We start from the raw sequence: 20,859 nt of genomic DNA, 5'->3' as shown, positions 1-20,859 counted from the left end.
TTTGGACACAATGTATTTATGTTGCGTTCAAAACGCGGTGTTCTAATGAAGCACTTTTGTTGTCCATACATGTGAATCCACCACATATAATGACACTTCAATTGGTCAAAATCTGCAGTGGAGACTAGGGTGTCCACTACAGAAATTGATACGCTGCGGGTGAGTTTGGGTACGTGGCCACAATCAGGAGCTGCTGCAGGTTTGAAGCTGCGTGTATATACACAACGTCAAATCCGCAGCATCCAGATGTTACAGCATAGTGGATGGGATCTCTAGAAATCCGATGTGTGCATCAGAGGCTGCAAACCACCCGTGGACACTGACATGCGGCACGTCTTTAAGGACCACAGCATGTCAATTTCTCTTGCGGAGTCGCTAGTCTCCGCCACAGAAATTTGACCACTAGAATGTATAGAATGCGTTAAATCCGCATGGTTCAGTGAACACGTGGATTTACCGGCGTTAAATAGAATGCAACGTTTTGGACACAGCAAAAATTTGCATTCAAAACGCTGCTACGTCTGAATTATGGGCACAGAGCCTAAAATTTAAAGAAAAAAAAAAAATGGCGTGGGCTCCTGCGTCATTTTTATAACCAGCAGAGGGAAAGCCAACCACTGGGGGTTGATATTAGTAGCCGCGAAAAGGGCCATTAGCCAACAATGTTCCATGGCTATTAATATCAGCCCACAGCTGGCTGTTTAGCTTTTACTGGCTAGATTACAGGGGGACCCAAGAAAAAAATTGACGTGGGGTCCCCCTATAAAATCTAACCAGCAAAGGCTAAACTAGACAGCTGCGGGCTGTTATTAATAGCCATGGAAGGCGCCATGAATACTAGCCCCCCTTCCGCGGCTATTAATATCACTCCTCAGTAGTGCAAGAAATGGCGCATCCATAAGATGCGCCAAATCTGGCGCTCAGCCTCCGCTCTTCCCACTGCCCTGTAGCGGTGGCGAGTGGGGTAATGGGGTTGGGGTTCACATCAGCCTTGTATTGGCGGCTGACATGAAGCACAGGTTAGTAATGGAGGGCGTCCATTACTAACCGTGTGGTAAAATGATCGCTGCTTCTTCAATAAAAGACACGACCAGAATAAAGTATTTTAATGAAATAAAACACACACGGTTCTACAATTTTTTTTATTACACGCCTCTGAGAAGCCTTCGATCTCCTGAAAAAAACAAACAACAATATTCCTCACCTGTCCGCCGTCAACGACGTAGTCAACGTACTGCCAACGAGTGTCCCACGACGATCCGGGTCACTTCTACAGCAGTGACATCAGCCATCACTGATGTCACTGCTGTAGAATACAGCACTGTATATTGACAGGGGTGTAAAATCACCCTCTGTCAGTATACATGCTGCAGGAGGTCACTGGGGTTCATCAGCTGATGAGCCCCGGTGAGCTAGAGACCGTGGGAACATTCTTGTGAATGTCCCCACGGTGAGCATCAGCCGATCGGTCATGAGACCAATCTGCCGATTACCGGTGTCGGCAATCCGCTGATGGTCACGTAACCATCAGCTGACCGCTGACGTCAACGATCAACTGATGGTCGCCTGACCATCAGATGATCAGTTACGTCACCGCAGGTCCTGGCAGTACACTGCGGGGCACGAGCCTGCGCCCTACAGTGTACCGCTGGCCGCAGACGAGAGAGGTTCGCCACCGGAGACCAGGAGGACACTGGGGGCCGCCGGACAGGTGAGTATAATGGTTTATTCTTTTGTTTTTACTTTATTCTTCTTTTAACTACCGCGGGCTAGGAAGAGCAGACTGCTGCACCTCCCCATCCACGCTGCTCTCGCTGAGCAGCGGCCTGATGAGAGGAGCAGCAGTCTCCTCTCCTGACCCGGGTACCAGCGTCAGCGAGATTCCGGCACGATTTTGCGCCTATTGATTTTCATTGAAACGCAGCAAATCCGCATGTATAGATATTATACATGCGGGTTTGCTGCGATTTAATGCAAGTCAATGGGTGCGAATTCGCATGCGGATTATCATTGCTATACATGGTAGCCTATTACCAAGCGGTTTTAATGTGTTTCCGTGGCGGAAAAACAGACGTGGAAACGCATTAAAACCACATCGTGTGCACTCAGCCTTAATGTATAATTTGTTATTTTCAAGCAGCACACTCCATTGGACAGAAAAACGGTTTGTGGAAAACCTTTTTGAAAGGGACAGGTTCCCTTTAATGTAGAGATCTGGGTGCATTATGTAATTAATTTGCATGTGCATTTGTGAACTTATAATAAAAATATATTTGGGTCTCATGCACATGTGACATATGGAATAAATATTAAATTCATTCCAAAAGCATGAATCCGTATGTTGCAAGTGCATGAGGCCCAAGTTTCTTTTCACAAGGCCTAACGTGTGATTCTGGAACAGAAGAAGTTTCATTCTGTTCCAGAATGACATTTTCGGCCTGCAGAAAAAATATTTGGAGCATTGATATTTAAACGGATACTTCCAATGGACCTCATCTGCTGCTCAGTGAGCGAGTGCGCAGTGCCTCAGCAGTCAAGCACATAGTGTGTGACATACTATGTGCACCTGACCTGTGTATCTATGTGACCACGCAGGTCTGGGATACACTGCCATAGAGCTTTAGACCTGCTTCCCATCACAGATAAACGGATCGAACCCTATGGTTATATAGCATAATTGGTGATCAGGGTATTCCTCAAAATATACATATAGCCTACAAAAAAATAGAGTATCACCCCCAAACAATATGAATCAAATATTGATATATATTAGAAACAATTTTATTAGATAGACAGAATAAAACCGTATAACAAGATTAAAAATAGTAGGTCACTCGGGGTAGGAATACACACAATTACAGAGCGGCAAGTGTAAGTAGATCCACATGGGATAAGTTAACCAACCCTCTAGACACGTAAATTATGCAATACCGGTAAACCCATGCAGAAACTCATGAAATCCAAATATCATTAAGAACAATGTATAGGGACTAGAGGGCCTCCATAGGGTAGGGGCTTCCGCACTCGCAAATTAGTGAGAGCCACATGGGAAGTAGTTAGTCAAAAAAAGAAGTTACAGTCAAATCAGGAGGCTCACCCATAAGGTACTGTGGAGAACACTGAACCGCTCTGAAGCCCCGACGCGCATTTCGCGTAGCTTCTTCGGGGGGCTGTGGAAGGGGGTAGGCACCATTATATACCCTGCGAGATTGTGTCGCAGGTGACACCGCTGATGTATGCGGCGCATGAACAGTGACGTACGTCCCCCCGCGCCGCGTCACGTCCGGCCAGTTTCCCGAAGAGCTTTGTGGGTAGGAACGTGCGTCACAATGACGTCACCACCCACAATCCCATCGTACGGAAAACCGACAGGACGCAGCTAGGCAGGGACGGCACCGCACATGCGCGGCTCAGCGGCGCATCATGACCAGCACAGCCGCAGCATTTAATTTCCGTCTCTTTGGCTGTCCCGGTCCATATTTGATTGGCTTGACTTTGCCCACGTCTGGTGTAAAGTATTAACAAGCCGTATATATGAGGGCTATTCATGAGTTATTTCCAATTGATCTCTTCATGGCATCTTCATAAAGCGTGAATACATACATTTTGATAATACAAACTAAATATACACAGACAAATATATCTATCTATCTTAATCTATAGTGCACATAGGGGTCACCACACAGGCACTATCATTGTTGAGGGCCAATGTCTCGAGATACCTTTTCCCGTTATGCACAGCAGCGCCTCAGAAGAGGGGGAGGCACATCTACATGGCAGCATTGTACTTTTCGATCTTTATAAATCATGGCAAGGTTAATAGGACAATTAGGAGATTTAATTACAATGTTGTTCAACAGAACAAATTGATTCGCTGAGTTGTTTTTTTTCCCACTTTCTAAGCACTAAGAAGTTTGCTAATTATCTCACTTCTTGCTATTTTGTTGTGTAGAGGAAGAAAAAAGCTGCAGCTTTTTCATCATGTTACATATTGAGCCGGAGTTGGACTCCCACAGGTTACAAATGCGGCAGAAGAGTGTACTATACACGCTATAAACCTTCGTATACATTCCTCCAGATTTTAGGAATTAGGTTAAAAAGCATCATTAAGTATCTGCAGAGACTGTAGATCTCTTGAAGAGAAGATGATTACGGGATAAGTATGAGCACCTATGGGACTCCACTGTAGTGCTGAGAGTAGTAAGAGAGGGTTCCTGATGGAGATCAGGGGAGGGGGAATCACCATGTTGTCTCTTATGGTATGTTTAGAATTAGTACTTCATATTTAGAATTGTAAGGACACATTTAGCAGTTGAGGTGAGGCCAAACATGACGTTACCACAAATTGTTAGATTTTCTATTGCAGGTTTAAGATAGCACAGTTTTTGCAGATAAACAGAATAAATAGTGCTGACATTAAATAGTGTAAAAACACATGCAACCATGGTTTTTGGGTGCATGGTGGCTGCTATATGTGGGCTTCCCACAACTGGGTAGCCAGACCGATTAAAAAAGAACCATGAACCCCAATCTTTACTTTAAATTGTCACATTTTGCACAAGTCTTACACAATTTCCCTACTGCTCTGGATACATTAAAACAAACAAAAAAATGGATCTGGTGTGGCTCGTGGCATGATAGATTTACTAGGCTCTGCTAGAAGTTAGTATAAATTACAGGAGAAATCGACACTAGCTCATAGCTATTGCAAGTTTCAGTTCTTGGTGCATGTACTGCCCAAAAATGGATTCTTAATAAATTTGGTGCATTTTACTTTAGTGCTCTATTGTGAAACACCAGTCACAATACATTGTCCCTCAATGTACTCTAAGACACTGGACCATCAGTATAAGTAAGGTATGACACAAGGAGTAGTGCAATAAACTTACCGATTTCTGTTCAAACTGTGATGGGTCATGTACCAGGGACGCCCCGCACAATGATACCATCCACTCTAAATCATCTAAAGAACACACAAGTCAATGAATGGGTTTTAAAAAAAAAAAAAAATCCAAAACGATGCAAATACCATAAACACAACTCACCTCTAGTCATATCTTTAGAAGACCCGAGACAGCAAATTTCAAAGTCTGTGAGCAGCTAGAGAAAATGGACATGTTAGTAAACAGATTTAGTTACTGCTATTCCAACACCAATATAGCAAAAGTAAAATCTTACGTGCAATATAACATCTTTAACTATCCACTGAATCAATGCTGATGCTGCTGTGATCACAGGACTTAATTAGCTGGCAAGTTCTGCCTACAGACATAAGTAGCCTGTAACTCCCCTGTTTGGGTAAGACTTTCAAGTTATTTTAAGCTAGCTCTCTGTCTTCACGAGGAGAAAGTAAATGGCTGCAGTAAAACAAGTCTCTTACTTTGTCCCATAATGAAATTAAAAAAAAATGCAGTGTGTGGACTGCAGACTTTAATAATATTAAAAAACAGCATAGAGCAGCTCTCATCTGTTAATTCTAGATTATGCCGATGTGCATAGCCTCAAGTTTTTAAACTGGAGCATTGGAATTTAAAATTGGTCCAAATGCATCATCCATTGTAAACCCAATTGCTTGTTAACTACTCTACAAGTCTGCGGCGTTTCATCGATGCTTGACACTGCAGTGGTTAATCTACAGTCTTAAGAAATAGAAAGAAAGGAGGACATGTTCTACACAGTCTTGTCTGGCACCTGAAATGTGCGACAGGCTACTTCTGGCACAATAAAGCCTGCATCTCCTTTCCATCCTCTGAAGGCAATATTCTAGTGTCTTGCTGACAGTGAAACAAGCCTCTGATAGCAGTAAAAATGTTAAGCACACTCTGCATTAGTAATTACAAGTAATTATGGGGTTTACTCAAATATTAGGCTCATCTATTTTTTTTCCCCTCTATTACTTAAGTCAGCAGCATGTGATAATACGATCACAATCCCCCCGCTGTCTCCGCCATATACTCAGCTGTCCTCCTCTGCGCATAATTAAGGTGGAAGCTGCATTCAGAATCCTGGTCACGTTTTAATGAGGAAGAGCAGAGGTTGAGTGCCTTGTGAAATGTCACCAGGAGCTGAGGGGCTATTTGCAACCTCATTAAGTGTATCTAGAGGATCATTGTACTATGTAAAAATAAAGACTGCATTTACAACATGGCTCATGAATAATGGAGAGATTTTCGAAAGAAACACTCATCCTGTATCTAAACGTTTTCACCTGTTCTCTGCCAGTCAATGAGCCACAATCTTGTTTGGAAATCACATGATTTCCCAAAACGAGGATAATTCTCTAAGAAAAAAGTTGTCATGAGCTTTAACTTACATACAGGCTTTGGGCAGAGAAACCTATTTAAAGGGGAACTCCAGGGAGATAAAAACATTTTGTACTGTTCCTACCCTCAAACTATAAAGATGAGATGCCCAGTGCTGCTCTATTATCTTTAGAACACTTGTAATTCTGTGTGACAGGAGCTGCTCCTCACTGCTCCCCCCTCCTGTCTGGGACAATAGGGTCACACCCCAGTGTGAAGCTCCCCACTGTGACTACCAGCCAGTTCAAGATAAGGGCGAGTGGCCACGCCCACCGGTCCTCTGCAGAGAAACAGATATTATCAGTAGACTGGCTGATAGTAACAGCATGGAGATGCACACTGATGTGATGTCCCAGACGGAGGGGTGAGCAGTGAAGAGCAGCTCCTGTCACACCAGCCCGCTGATAATTTCTCCCTGTCTGCAGCCGGAGGCGAGGGGGCATTCCCTGCTAGTAGACCAGCAGTGAAGGAGACATTATTAGGCGGCTGGCTGCTACTAGAAGCTAGGGGACAAGCCACACCCTCTCTTCTCGGACTGGCTGTTACTCACACCAGGGAGCTGTACACTAATATGTGATGTAATGTCCCAGACAGGAAGGGGAGCAGCTCCTGTCAAACTGAATTACAAGTGTTCCAAAGATAATAATGCACTGGGCTTCTCATCTTTATAATTTATGAGGGCCGAGACAGTACAAAAATGTTTTAGCTCCCCGGAGTACCCATTTAACGATTGAGGTCTGTTGTTATAGTTAGGACCCCCATACACAGATAATGTAGGGAAGAGAAGGATCCAACCTGGTGAATTTCAATGGACAATCTTTTCGTTTGGCGAGGACATAAGCTGTTACCAATTGAGTCTGGCAGGGTTTCTCTCATAGGGACCATAGCAATGCCCAACTGAGTGTTCCTGTTTATGGGGGAGTCTGGGGAGATAGTGGTCAGTTGAATGAGCGTTTCTCTGTTTGGAATTTTGAGAGATGGCTGTCGGCTAAGCCAAGCATTCTTGTGCATGGGGGACTCTGGATAGATAAATGTTGACTGAGCTCTGACTTGACTCGAGAGTTAGCCGTCCACTGAGCCAAGGGTTCCTGTGTATGGGGAAGTGTGGAGAAATAGCTGTTGGCCAATAGAACGTTTCTGTGTGCGGAGGATTCTGGAGTGATAGTCAGTCAAGCCAAGAATTCCTGTTAATGGGATGGGGGGTGGTAGTCGGAAGAGATAGTGGTCGGCCATAGCATTCCTGTATATGGGAAGTCTCAATGTGTTAAGAGGACCTTTGGAAATATTGGAATCGGTGCTTGCATTCTTGCCCTTACAAAAAGTGACAGTCAGAACTTACAAGATGTTTACTAAAACTGACATGTCAGGAGACCCGAGAAGACCTCTTTAAATGTATCTCGCTATATTATACATACACAGGTTATTGATTACTTACTTGCACAGTGCAGAAAATGAGAAAAATAAATAACTAAAACAAACCGGTACAACGAGCCTCTGCAAATGTATTTATTAAAAATAGATTAGAGCGCTCTTAAGCTTTGAGGCTGGTGCATTCAGCAATGGCAGATTAGCGGAAACCAGTGAGTGTGAGGGAATTATTTGGCTTGTATGGCAGTATCCACCAGCTGCATGAGTAGCAGAGGAAACATACCAGTCCATCTGATCCTAGTCTTGATCTTCTGGGACCTCTATGATTTCTTCCATTGATCACGTCTCCTTTCACTTCAAAGTCATACTGAAACAAGATAAGAGATGCATGAGGTTTTCTAAATGCTGAGAGGAGAGCCATAGGCTTCTACATTTTTTTCCCCCTTAAGAAATCTGCTAAATGATGGAATTAAAGTGTTTATACAATTCCTCCATGTCTTACACACAATATCCATTTTATTGCTGATCCTAATAATCTTGACTACATTTATTTCACTCATCAGCCTCGAGCTTGTGAAGCCTTGAGGTTGTCCATTCCCCAGGGAAAAGTTCACTCTCTACAGAAACAATTTGGCTTTAAGTGCTGATCGCATAGAAGATATTTTAGGGTTATGCTCCCGGCTAGACCTTGCTAGCACATATAAATTAAATTTCAAAACATCTTTGTCAAAATATTTTCAAAAATGGAAGTAGTGGAATTTTTCATGGTTTGGAAATTGTATTTATATTATTTTAAGCTGTGGCGATCCAGGTACCCAAATGTTTTTTTCTTTATGGAAAATGACACAAAGTGGGCTACAAAGCTGCTCTTTACATCAAAAGGAAAGTGCGGCCTGACCCTCCCCTAAGCATAAGATTAGCATGATTTTGCCAACATAGCCCCCTCCCGATTCATCAAGACAAGTGTATTTCTCGGATCGATGGAGGGGTGTGGTGGAGTAACATGCTCCTGATACATGAAAAAGTGCACACCTCTTCATGAATTAAGGAGCATTTGACGAATGTTGTGCGCTTCCGTGCACCATTTCAGAAATCTTACTCCGATCAAAGACTGGGGTGACATTTCTGATGTAGGGAACGCAATGGCTTGCCATGAATTAGAGGAGCTGTGACATCACACCCCCACCATATCCCACTCCAGGTCCGCCCATTTTTGCATAGGTGGAAGAAACTGGTGTGAAAACGACAATAGCTGCAAAAATTTGGTGCAACTATGAGTTGCGCCAAAGTTTTGCAACTTTACAATGCTTTTAAAAGCATTTTTTGGGGGGCGTGAAAGCTTTGATGAATCGGGGTCATAGAATCAGCTCACATGGTTGCTTACACAGAACATAACAAAAACAGCAATCAACATCAATGTCATTAGATATCACATGCCCAACAGTCTCAAAAGGTCTAATAATTGAGTGAAGAAAACTCAAAAAGGATTGTGGTGTGTACATCGTAAGGATGAAGCAAATCATAGACCCCAAACTTTATCCAGTTTCTCAGGGCCATCTGTTTTTACCCAAAATAGTTCCTCTTTTGGGAAACTTTATAAAATAAAAGATTTCAAAAATATTACACTTTCTCAAATACTTCTAATTAGGAAAAATAAGACACACCCTCACTAATTTAGTAGTAAAAAGTTGACCCTTCAAGAGTGGACAGTTAATGTCGGGCTGTCTACTATCTCACAGTTATAAAGTTACATAGGTTGAAAAAACATTTAGGTCCATCAAGTTCAACCTTTCTCCACCAGTTATACATTCTCTACCACTAGCTTATAAATAACCCACAATGCCATTTGTTGTGAGAAAAGCATCCAGCCCTTTTTTAAAAGCCGTTATAGTGTCTGCCATTACTACCTCTTGTGGTCGGTATTCCACAGTCCGACTGTTCTAACTGTAAAGAACCCTTTCCTATTCAGCTGCCAGAATCTCCTTTCCTCGACCCATAATGAGTGCCCCCTGGTCCTTTGTAAGGTCTTTGGAAGGAACAAGTCATGTTCTTTGTACTGACCACATATTTATAAATATAAATGAGATCTCTTCTGAAGATGGGCTCTACACTGTCTCACTGTGTTGCCAGCTTTGTGAGACTTCCTACCTCTGAGCTGGGAAATACTCCTATGGGGAAACATTGTGTAAACATAGGTTAGATCTGTGCTGCCATCCTTCATACTGGAGGTATTGATATATGAAGCAATATAAGATGGATTCCTGTATATTACAGAGCAGGGGAAGAGAAGAACTAGAAGATACAATTACACAAGAGATACCGGTTACAGCTTCTCCCTAGAGTGTCAGTTGTGGGCTCTGTGTGTACGTGGTAAGAAATTCAGATAAACCCTTTAGAAAAATCCATGTCCTCTATTGGAGATAAACCATTTATAAGCATCTATTCATTTTTCTAGTAGATTAACCCTCCCCCTGGATCTAGACCGAATAATATCCAACATCTAATTATATGGCCTCATGTTTGGCCCCATTAAAATAAAAACACCTATATGCACCTTCCGTGCCAGTGACGTTTCAGAGGAATCGGAACTCGTGTTCCCGGGGCTCACGTGAGGTTGTTACATCACACGAGCCCTGGACCCAATCCCTGCTGGCGTCACTGTCTTCGCCTTCGGAAGTATTGAACATTAACAGAAAGCAGGGCTGCGGCTGCGGTCTGAGTTCCTCTTGATGTTTGATTTGTTCGAAGGCGGGGATAGTGACATCAGCACTGATAGGGTGCAGGGCTCACGTGATATAACTCCAAGGGAGCACCAGAAATGCGAGTACCAACACGGGAAGAGAGTATAGATGTTTTTACTTTAACGGGGTCAAACGTGAGGAATGAGAAGGGGGTTGTCCAAGAAGTGGACAACCCCTTTAATGACCTGCATTCAAGAAAAGTCTTCTAATGTCATCTTCTTTCAATTTTGGGGTTTTTCTCATAAGTGATAAATCCTCCTTAAGCAGAAAGTTTTGGGAAAAAGGGAGGGGGAGGCTCTTCTAATGGAAATAAGATCAGTACAGAGGAAACCATGCTCATTAGCTGTCAATCAGAAGTAAAGAAACAATTTTTCTAGTAGACGCAGTTGAGGTAGCTAACCTACTGTAAGTCAACGTCCAAACCTTTTTTGTGCCTTGCAACATGACTACATATATATTCTGATACAAATCATCGAAGTAGTATGGAACCAATTTCATTTGTCAAGTGAGGTTTTTAATGAGTGTACAGTATATCACCCATCAAAATGGGAGGATGGACATTTGATGGGATCTGCCTACCTATGAATGGCTAGTAGACTATCACTGCGTAAAGTTATGCACATCCTTAAATGTTTTTCTATATTACTGTAGAAGAGACAGAGTTCTATAGGATTTTTACAGGATGAAAATGGAGAAATGGTAAGAGAGGATGTTGAGAAGGCCGAACTTTTTAATTCCTATTTTGCATCTGTTTTCTCTCAGAAAGAAAATGTAACATCAACTGATCTTCACTGTCCTTTTAAAGGAATAGAGGAATCCAAGTTATCTGTAAACAGAAAGATTGTGAGGGAATATTTAGCTAACATAAATGAGTTCAAGTCTCCAGGTCCAGATGAATTACACCCCAGAGTACTGAAGGAGATCGTAGAAGAAATTTTAGAACCACTCTCCATAATCTTTGAAAATTCTTGGAGAACAGGAGAAGTCCCAGAAGACTGGAGAAGAGCAAATGTTGTTCCTATCTTCAAAAAGGGGAAGAAGGTGGACCCAGGGAACTATAGGCCGGTGAGTCTGACTTCTATACCAGGAAAGATCTTTGAACAAATTATTAAACAACATGTATGTAAGTACATGGATAAGAATGAAGTGATTAACCAGAGTCAGCATGGGTTTGTAACTAACAAGTCATGTCAGACTAACTTAATTTCCTTCTATGACAGAATCACTGACTGGGTGGATCAGGGAAATGCTGTAGATATAGTATATCTTGACTTCAGCAAAGCATTTGACAAAGTATCTCACACCATCCTTATTGAAAAAATGACCAAGTATGCAATTGACCAGGCAACTGTTAGGTGGATTCATAACTGGCTTAGTGATCGGACTCAAAGGGTGGTTGTAAATGGCTTCACATCCAGCTGGATGAATGTCTCAAGTGGGGTACCACAGGGCTCCGTCCTGGGACCTGTATTGTTCAACATCTTTATCAATGATTTAGATGAAGGAATTGAGGGTAAACTGATTAAATTTGCTAATGACACAAAGCTAGGAGGGATAGCCAATACTAGAGAAGAGAGAGAGAGGATTCAAAAAGACCTAAATAAACTGGAGCAGTGGGCAGCAACCAACAGAATGGTTTTTAACAGGGAAAAATGCAAAGTACTACATCTGGGCAATAAAAATGAAAAAAGCATATACAGAATGGGAGGAATAGAGCTAAGCAACAGTACATGTGAAAAAGACTTAGGTATACTAATAGATCATGGACTGAACATGAGTCAACAGTGTGATGCAGCAGCAAAAAAGGCAAATACAATTCTGGGATGTATTAACAGAAGCATACAGTCTAGATCACGTGAAGTCATTATCGGTCTTTACTCCTCTTTGGTCAGACCTCATCTGGAATACTGTGTACAGTTTTGGGCACCACATTTTAAAAAAGACATAGACAAACTGGAGCAAGTTCAGAGAAGAGCGACCAGAATGGTGACTGCTCTGCAAACCATGTCCTATGAGGAACGGTTGCAGGATTTGGGAATGTTTAGCTTGCAAAAAAGAAGACTGAGAGGAGACTTAATAGCTGTCTACAAATATGTCAAGGGCTGTGTCAAGGGCTGTCACATTGTAGAAGGATCATCTTTATTCTCATTTGCACAAGGAAAGACTAGAAGCAATGGGATGAAACTAAATGGGAGGAGACACAGATTAGATATTAGAAAAAACTTTTTGACAGTTAGGGTGATTAATGAGTGGAACAGGCTGCCACGAGAGGTGGCGAGTTCCCCTTCAATGGACGTCTTCAAACAGAGGCTGGACAGACATCTGTCTGAGATGATCTAGTGAATCCTGCTTTGAGCAGGGGGTTGGACCAGATGACCCAGGAGGTCCCTTCCAACTCTACCATTCTATGATTCTATGATTCTGTAAAAGAACAATATTAGTTTCACGAGTACAAACTAAATGAAAGGATTAGGCTGAGACATACTTGAGGGTACTGTGTGATTGCTAAGCACATGGCATGTTGTTCAGAAGCACATTGTGGAGTGTACACAGCAACACTACTTAGAGGATATCTAACTGAATACCTTGCATTATATTCAGTAGGCAATGGGAAACAATTATCTTGAGCCGAAAGACAGCTCGTCTTCCTCCAGACAGCGGATCGTGCCAACAGTCAACTTGGGGGCACAGCTACCGGAATAAGAATCAGCTGTCTCGTCCTACCTCCGGACCTCACGTTAATGTATCGTCCGGCCGTGACGATTAGACATTCATTAGAGTTTAGTTGATGGCAGAGAAAACTTGAAATAAATCAGATAAGTTCAAGCTCTGCTAGAGATTGTGTCCAGAGCTGTTTCAGACTCATTAATGTGCAGGAGGTGTGCAGAGAGAACCAACACAATGGGAGCTTGGATTTAGAATGAAGAAGAAATGAGATGGTTACATCTCTAATTGGAACAAGATGCTCATTTGTCTCTGAAAGATGAGAAAAGTGACAGGTCCAGAGATGCCTTTATAGGGAGACAAATGGTAATATTTTATTCTACATTCTAGAAATGTAAAATATGCTGTACAGATAGAGAACTTTATTGATTTACGCTTATACCTTTGGCGCATTTTGATGGACAGGTACCCTCTTTAAAATCACACTTGCACAATGTTACCCACTGTACAGCTAACGTGATAGCAATCGTAATCCATAGACACAGTGGTGAAGGGGAATATAAGATGGAGGGATGGATACAGAAAAGATAGATGTCCCGCAATGGAAATCTGCACTACAACAAAAAAATGTATCATCCCCTCCCATCACAACTTTATCATGGCTTATATAGCTTTTGATCAAAAATTGTTAAACTATCAATGACGGCAGAGGGCTGATGCATTTCGCTAAAACTTTATCAGAGCTGTAAATTTTCAATTAAAGCAATAGGAAATAATATTTTACAAAAAAAAAACAAAAAGGGATATATGTTTGGTGTATACAGGCAACTAGTTGTTAACAGTACCTAATTTCTAAGGTTTTGAAAAAAATATATAATAATAATAATCTTTATTTCTTGCCTCCTTAATGACAGGTTAGACATAAGGTGATCAATGACCATACGCCCAAGATAACCATATTCAAATGTTTGTTCATTCGACAGCTAGCTACCACAAATGCATAAGTCATACAAGATCGAAAGAGCTGGGCATACAGTGGGTACGGAAAGTATTCAGACCCCTTTAAATTTTTCACTCTTTGTTTCATTGCAGCCATTTGGTAAATTCTAAAAAGTTCATTCTTTTCTCTCTCACTAAAGTACACTCTGTGCCCCATCTTGACTGAAAAAAACAGAAATGTAGAAATTTTTGCAAATTTATTAAAAAAGAAAAACTGAAATATCACATGGTCATTAGTATGCAGACCCTTTGCTCAGACACTCATATTTAAGTCACATGCTGTCCATTTCCTTGTGATCCTCCTTGAGATGGTTCTACTCCTTCATTGGAGTCCAGCTGTGTTCAATTAAACTGATAGGACTTGATTTGGCACACACCTGTCTATATAAGACTTCACAGCTCACAGTGCATGTCAGACCAAATGAGAATCATGAGCTCAAAGGAACTGCACAAGGAGCTCAGAGACAGAACTGTGGCAAGGCACAGATCTGGCCAAGGTTACAAAAGAATTTCTGCATTACTCAAGGTTCCTAAGAGAACAGTGGCCTCCATAATCCTTAAACGGAAGAAGTTTGGGACCACCAGAAGTCTTCCTAGACCTGGCCGTCCAGCCACACTGAGCAATCGTGGGAGAAAAGCCTTGGTGAGAAAGGTAAAGAAGAACAAAGATCACTGTGGCTGAGCTGAAGAGATGCAGTAGGGAGATAGAGAAAGTTCCAAAGTAGACTATCACTGCAGCCCCCCACAAGTCGGGCCTTTATGGCAGTGGCCCGATGGAAGCCTCTCCTCAGTGAAAGTCATATGAAAGCCCGTATAGAGTTTGCTCAAAAACACATGAAGGACTCCTAGACTATGAGAAATAAGATTCTCTGGTCTGATGAGATGAAGATAGAACTTTTTGGTGCTAATTCTAAGCGGTATGTGTGGAGAAAACCAGGCACTGCTCATCACAAGCCCAATACAATCCCAACAGTGAAACATGGTGGTGGCAGCATCATGCTATGGGGTGTTTTTCAGCTGCAGGGACATGACGACTGGTTGCAATTGAAGGAAACATGAATGCGGCCAAGTACAGAGCTATCCTGGATGAAAACCTCTTCCAGAGTGCTCTGGACCTCAGACTTGGCAGAAGGTTCACCTTCCAACAAGACAATGACCCTAAGCACACAGCTAAATTAACAAAGGAGTGGCTTCAGAACAACTCTGTGACCATTCTTGACTGGCCCAGCCAGAGCCCTGACGAAAACCCAATTGAGCATCTCTGGAGAGACCAGAAAATGGCTGTCCACCAACGTTCACCATCCCACCTGACGGAACTGGAGAGGATCTGCAAGGAAGAATGGCAGAGGATCCCCAAATCCAGGTGTGAAAAACTTGTTGCATCATTCCCAAGAAGACTCATAACTGTACTAGCTCAAAAGGGTGCTTCTACTCAATACTGAGCAAAGGGTCTGAATACATATGACCATGTGATATTTAAGTTTTTCTTTCTAATAAATTTGCAAAAATTTCTACATTTCAGTTTTTTTTCAGTCAAGATGGGGTGCAGACTGTACTTTAATGAGAAAAAAAATTAAACTTTTTATAATTTACTAAATGGCTGCAATGAAACAAAGAGTGAAAAATTTAAAGGGATCTGAATACTTTCTATACCCACTGTATATAGGTTTTCAGTGGGGAGAGAGGAGTAAACTTCTACCAGACACTTCTGGTGGTGGCTCATCACCCTCAAGATCAAAAAAATTGTGTGTTTAAATTCAACATGCCTGATCCTTCTTAAAGAGTTATTCTCACGTTGTCTCTTGAGCAACTCAGAGCTATGCAGGCTCCTTACTTCCAGGTTTCTGGCAGGGCAGACACTTCACCTTGATTGACAGTTCTGGTGAGTAGCAGAGCTGTAGTATTAGGAAACGTTCAAACACTCAGTATTTGGTCAGTATTTTCCATCAGTATTTGTAAGCCCAAACCAGGAGTGGAGCAACCAGAGCAAATGTACAGGGTGGGCCATTTATATGGATACACCTAAATTAATTGGTGATTAGTGTTGAGCATTCCGATACTGTAATATCGGGTATCGGCCGATATTCGCGGTATCGGAATTCCGATACTTTTACAATATCGGATACCGGAATCGGAAGTTCCCATAATGCCTGCGCTCTGCAGTGTCTGTGAAGGATGACAAGTTGGATGGCAGCGCAATCCAGCCTGTCATCAGAATGCCATCCCAGCGGGGGAGAATTCTCCTGATTGTTTAAAAGCCGGCGGCTTTTAAACAATTACACAGCCCCATACTGCTTCCCCGCAGCCTCCCTCCCCGATCCTCCGCGCTCCCCTCGCCACCTCCAATCCCAATCGTAAATTAGGACCGGGCGAGGAGCGCAGCACCAAGGAGCGAAGGACCCGGGCGGGGAAGCCGGCAGTGAAAAGACTTCACCGCCGGCTTTCCCGTTCTGTGCTGCGCTTTCCCGCCGGTTATTTCAAATGAACAGCTGAGGTATCAGGTGATGCCGATCAGCTGTTCATTTGAAGTCGCCGCGGTGCCCTCAGAGGGTTCATGTGAGTTCATGCTTGACTGCATGAACTCACATGAACTTTCCCACGGCCGCACAGGTCAGCCTCACCTCCCAGACCCGTCATGATTGGTGTCTGTGCGGGGGTGTCTGTGCGGGGGTGTCTGTGCGGGGGTGTCTGTGCGGGGGTGTCTGTGCGGGGGTGTCTGTGCGGGGGTGTCTGTGCGGGGGTGTCTGTGCGGGGGTGTCTGTGCGGGGGTGTCTGTGCGGGGGTGTCTGTGCGGGGGTGTCTGTGCGGGGGTGTCTGTGCGGGGGTGTCTGTGCGGGGGTGTCTGTGCGGGGGTGTCTGTGCGGGGGTGTCTGTGCGGGGGTGTCTGTGCGGGGGTGTCTGTGCGGGGGTGTCTGTGCGGGGGTGTCTGTGCGGGGGTGTCTGTGCGGGGGTGTCTGTGCGGGGGTGTCTGTGCGGGGGTGTCTGTGCGGGGGTGTCTGTGCGGGGGTGTCTGTGCGGGGGTGTCTGTGCGGGGGTGTCTGTGCGGGGGTGTCTGTGCGGGGGTGTCTGTGCGGGGGTGTCTGTGCGGGGGTGTCTGTGCGGGGGTGTCTGTGCGGGGGTGTCTGTGCGGGGGTGTCTGTGCGGGGGTGTCTGTGCGGGGGTGTCTGTGCGGGGGTGTCTGTGCGGGGGTGTCTGTGCGGGGGTGTCTGTGCGGGGGTGTCTGTGCGGGGGTGTCTGTGCGGGGGTGTCTGTGCGGGGGTGTCTGTGCGGGGGTGTCTGTGCGGGGGTGTCTGTGCGGGGGTGTCTGTGCGGGGGTGTCTGTGCGGGGGTGTCTGTGCGGGGGTGTCTGTGCGGGGGTGTCTGTGCGGGGGTGTCTGTGCGGGGGTGTCTGTGCGGGGGTGTCTGTGCGGGGGTGTCTGTGCGGGGGTGTCTGTGCGGGGGTGTCTGTGCGGGGGTGTCTGTGCGGGGGTGTCTGTGCGGGGGTGTCTGTGCGGGGGTGTCTGTGCGGGGGTGTCTGTGCGGGGGTGTCTGTGCGGGGGTGTCTGTGCGGGGGTGTCTGTGCGGGGGTGTCTGTGCGGGGGTGTCTGTGCGGGGGTGTCTGTGCGGGGGTGTCTGTGCGGGGGTGTCTGTGCGGGGGTGTCTGTGCGGGGGTGTCTGTGCGGGGGTGTCTGTGCGGGGGTGTCTGTGCGGGGGTGTCTGTGCGGGGGTGTCTGTGCGGGGGTGTCTGTGCGGGGGTGTCTGTGCGGGGGTGTCTGTGCGGGGGTGTCTGTGCGGGGGTGTCTGTGCGGGGGTGTCTGTGCGGGGGTGTCTGTGCGGGGGTGTCTGTGCGGGGGTGTCTGTGCGGGGGTGTCTGTGCGGGGGTGTCTGTGCGGGGGTGTCTGTGCGGGGGTGTCTGTGCGGGGGTGTCTGTGCGGGGGTGTCTGTGCGTGCAGGCAGACATAGGCCGATGTGACACTACTACTCCCATCGGCCTATGTCTGTCCCCCGTCCACTCCTGCCAGCAGGATCAGCTCGATGGGAGCAGTAGTTCCCATCAGCCTGATCCTGCTATTTAAATTGCCCTACTGTGTCCCCAATAAATGTTAAATACATGTCATTGGTGGCCAGTGGTTACCTAAAAGAAATTAGTTCATACATTACCTGTCCCCGCCGATCGCCGCCTAAAATAAAGTAAAAAATAAAAAACTACACCTATACTCACCTAGACACCTAATTCCCCGAAGCCATCGATCTCCTGTAATAAAATATAAAATAATAAACCACAACCTTATCCTTACCCCTCCGTAGTAGTCCACGAGTGTACCACGAAGATCTCCAGTTCAGAGCAGCCACATAGAATGTGACCGCTCTGAACCGCTGCCGCCGCTAGAATGACGGGGCCGTAAGGGTTCACCGGAGTTCAGGCAGCGCTGCTCCGGTTAGCTCCTTTACGGCCCTGCTGTATCGTGAGAAATTCCCACGGTACAGCAGTGCCGTAAAGGAGGTCTCCGGAGCTGCGCTGCCTGAATGCACTCCGGTGACCTCAGTCAGTGGCTCCCGCTGCCGGGAGCGGACGTGTTCCCGGCAGCGTGCGCTTACAGCAGCCATGACAGCTGTCACCATCTCCAGATGTGACAGCTGTGCATGGGAGATCAGCGCAGGAACGTGGACAGGTAACTATTATTTTTAGTAAACTAAGAATTAAATAAAATTGTGTGTTTTATTTCAAATAAATTATTTTTTTCTGGGTGTAGTGTGTGTTTTTTCTTTTTAACACTTTGTAGGTTAGTAATGGGGGTGTCTTATAGACGCCCATCATTACTAACCTGGGCTTCATGGCAGCTGGCGCTGACATGAACCCCACCACTATTACCCCCTGCCACCGCACCAGGGCAGCGTGGAAGAGCGAGGCTAAGTGCCAGAATTGGCGCATCCTATGGATGCGCCATTTCTGGGGCGGCTGACGGCTGGTGTTTCTAGCCTGGGAGGGGGCCAATATTCATGGCACCCTTCCTGGGCTATTAATATCAGCCCCCAGCTGTCTGCCTAGCCTTTGCTAGCTATTAAAATAGGGGGGACCCCACGTCATTTTTTTTGGGGGGGTCCCCCATTTTAATAGCTAGTAAAGGCTAGGTATTCAGCTGGGGGCTGATATTAGTAGCCTGGGAAGCTCCGTGGGTTTTACCCCCTTCCCAGGCTTCAAACATCTGCCCCAGCCGTCTGCTTAACCTCCGCTAGAGACTAAAATTATGGGGGATCCCACGCCATTTTTTTTTTAAATAAATCCTTTATTTTAACACTAAATGACATTTGAGGAGTTAATAAAGATGCAGTCCCTAAATTATTATTTATTTTTTAATTAATTTTTCCCAAAACTTTTGACGTGGGCTTCGCCATATTTTTGTATGCCAGCCAGGTACAGCATCCAGCTTCTATGAACGCGCCATTTTCCGGGGCGGCTGCAGACTGCAATTTTCAGCGGGGGGGCAGAAAGCTTGGGCCTCCCTGCGCTGCAGATTCCATCCCCCAGCTGTCTAGTTGTACCTGGCTGGACACAAAAATAGGGAGAAGCTCCACGTTTTGTTTTTTTTAATTATTTCATGAAATTCATGGAATAATTAAGAAAAAAAGGGCTTCCCTATATTGTTGTGTCCAACCAGGTACAAATAGGCAGCTGGTGGTTGGGGGCAGCCCGTTCCTGCCTGCTGTACCTGGCTGGACACAAATATAGTGCAAAGCCCCACGTCAATTTTTTTTTTAATTATTTCAGGAAATTCATGAAATAATTAAAAAAAAATTATGTGGGGCTTCGCCCTATATTTGTGTCCAGTCAGGTACAGCAGGCAGGAACGGGCTGCCCCCAACCACCAGCTGCCTATTTGTACCTAGCCGGACACAACAATATAGGGAAGCCCTTTTTTTCTTAATTATTCCATGAATTTCATTAAATAATTAAAAAAAAAAATGCGTGGGGCTTCGCCCTATTTTTGTGCCCAGCCAGATACAACTAGGCAGCTGGGGGCTGGAATCCGCAGCGCAGGGAGACCCAAGCTTTCTGGGCCACCCCCGCTGCAAATTGCAGTCCGCAGCCGCCCCAGAAAATGGCGCGTTCATAGAAGCGCCATCTTCTGGCGCTGTACCCAACTCATCCAGGGCCCTGGTGCGGTGGCTCACTGGGTAATAAAGGGGTTAAGGCCAGCTTGGCATTATCAGCTGGCCCTAAGCCCGAAATTCATGGGGTCACGCCAATATTAGACATGACCACCATGAATTTCTAGTAAAGTATTTAAAAAAACACAACACCCAGAATAAAGTCCTTTAATTGAAATAAAGACACAATTCTTTATTGTTCTAAATTAAACCATACTTACCATCACGCCCATTCCAGCTGAAGCCAACGATCTCCTGCAATAAAAGTAAAATAATAAAGCAACCTCATCCTTACCTTTCCATGGCTCCCACGACAGCTTCAGCTCTGCTACATCGAGATGACAGGCTGGACCGCAGCAGAACGCTGCCATCCATCCTGTCATCCCGCAGACACTGAGAAGCGCAGGCATACTTCCACTCCTCAGTGTCTGGCTGTGACGGCATCCAGATGAGCCGAGGTCATGTCCAATGAACTCAGCTCACCTCATGTACGTCACTGACAGCGTGGGAAAATTCTCCTGCACTCAGCACTTCAGCGTGAGAATTTTCCCATGCTGTCAGTGACGTGCATGAGGTGAGCTGAGTTCATTGGACATGACCTCACCTCATGTATGTCACTGACAGCGTGGGAGAATTCTCACGCTGAAGCGCTGAGT

General features: G+C 45.1%; 1 protein-coding gene across 1 annotated transcript in view; it reads right to left on the bottom strand.

Moving 5' to 3' along the window:
* The window catches only part of BRCA1 (BRCA1 DNA repair associated), a 156,138-nt gene that overhangs the window by 8,879 nt on the left and 126,400 nt on the right, over nucleotides 1-20,859 (bottom strand). Inside the window, exons 19-21 of the mRNA XM_073683619.1 lie at nucleotides 7,954-8,037; nucleotides 5,046-5,100; nucleotides 4,890-4,963 (exon numbers count right to left, since the gene is read on the bottom strand). Of these exons, the coding sequence (XP_073539720.1) occupies nucleotides 4,890-4,963; nucleotides 5,046-5,100; nucleotides 7,954-8,037 (213 nt within the window). The remainder of the gene's footprint in view (nucleotides 1-4,889; nucleotides 4,964-5,045; nucleotides 5,101-7,953; nucleotides 8,038-20,859) is intronic.

This window comes from Phyllobates terribilis, unplaced genomic scaffold (assembly GCF_046119375.1).
Source record: "Phyllobates terribilis strain yellow unplaced genomic scaffold, ASM4611937v1 Scaffold_5__5_contigs__length_657084704, whole genome shotgun sequence".
NCBI lineage: Eukaryota > Metazoa > Chordata > Amphibia > Anura > Dendrobatidae > Phyllobates > Phyllobates terribilis.
Note: the sequence above shows the minus strand (reverse complement) of the source record. Positions and strands in the feature narration are given on the sequence as shown.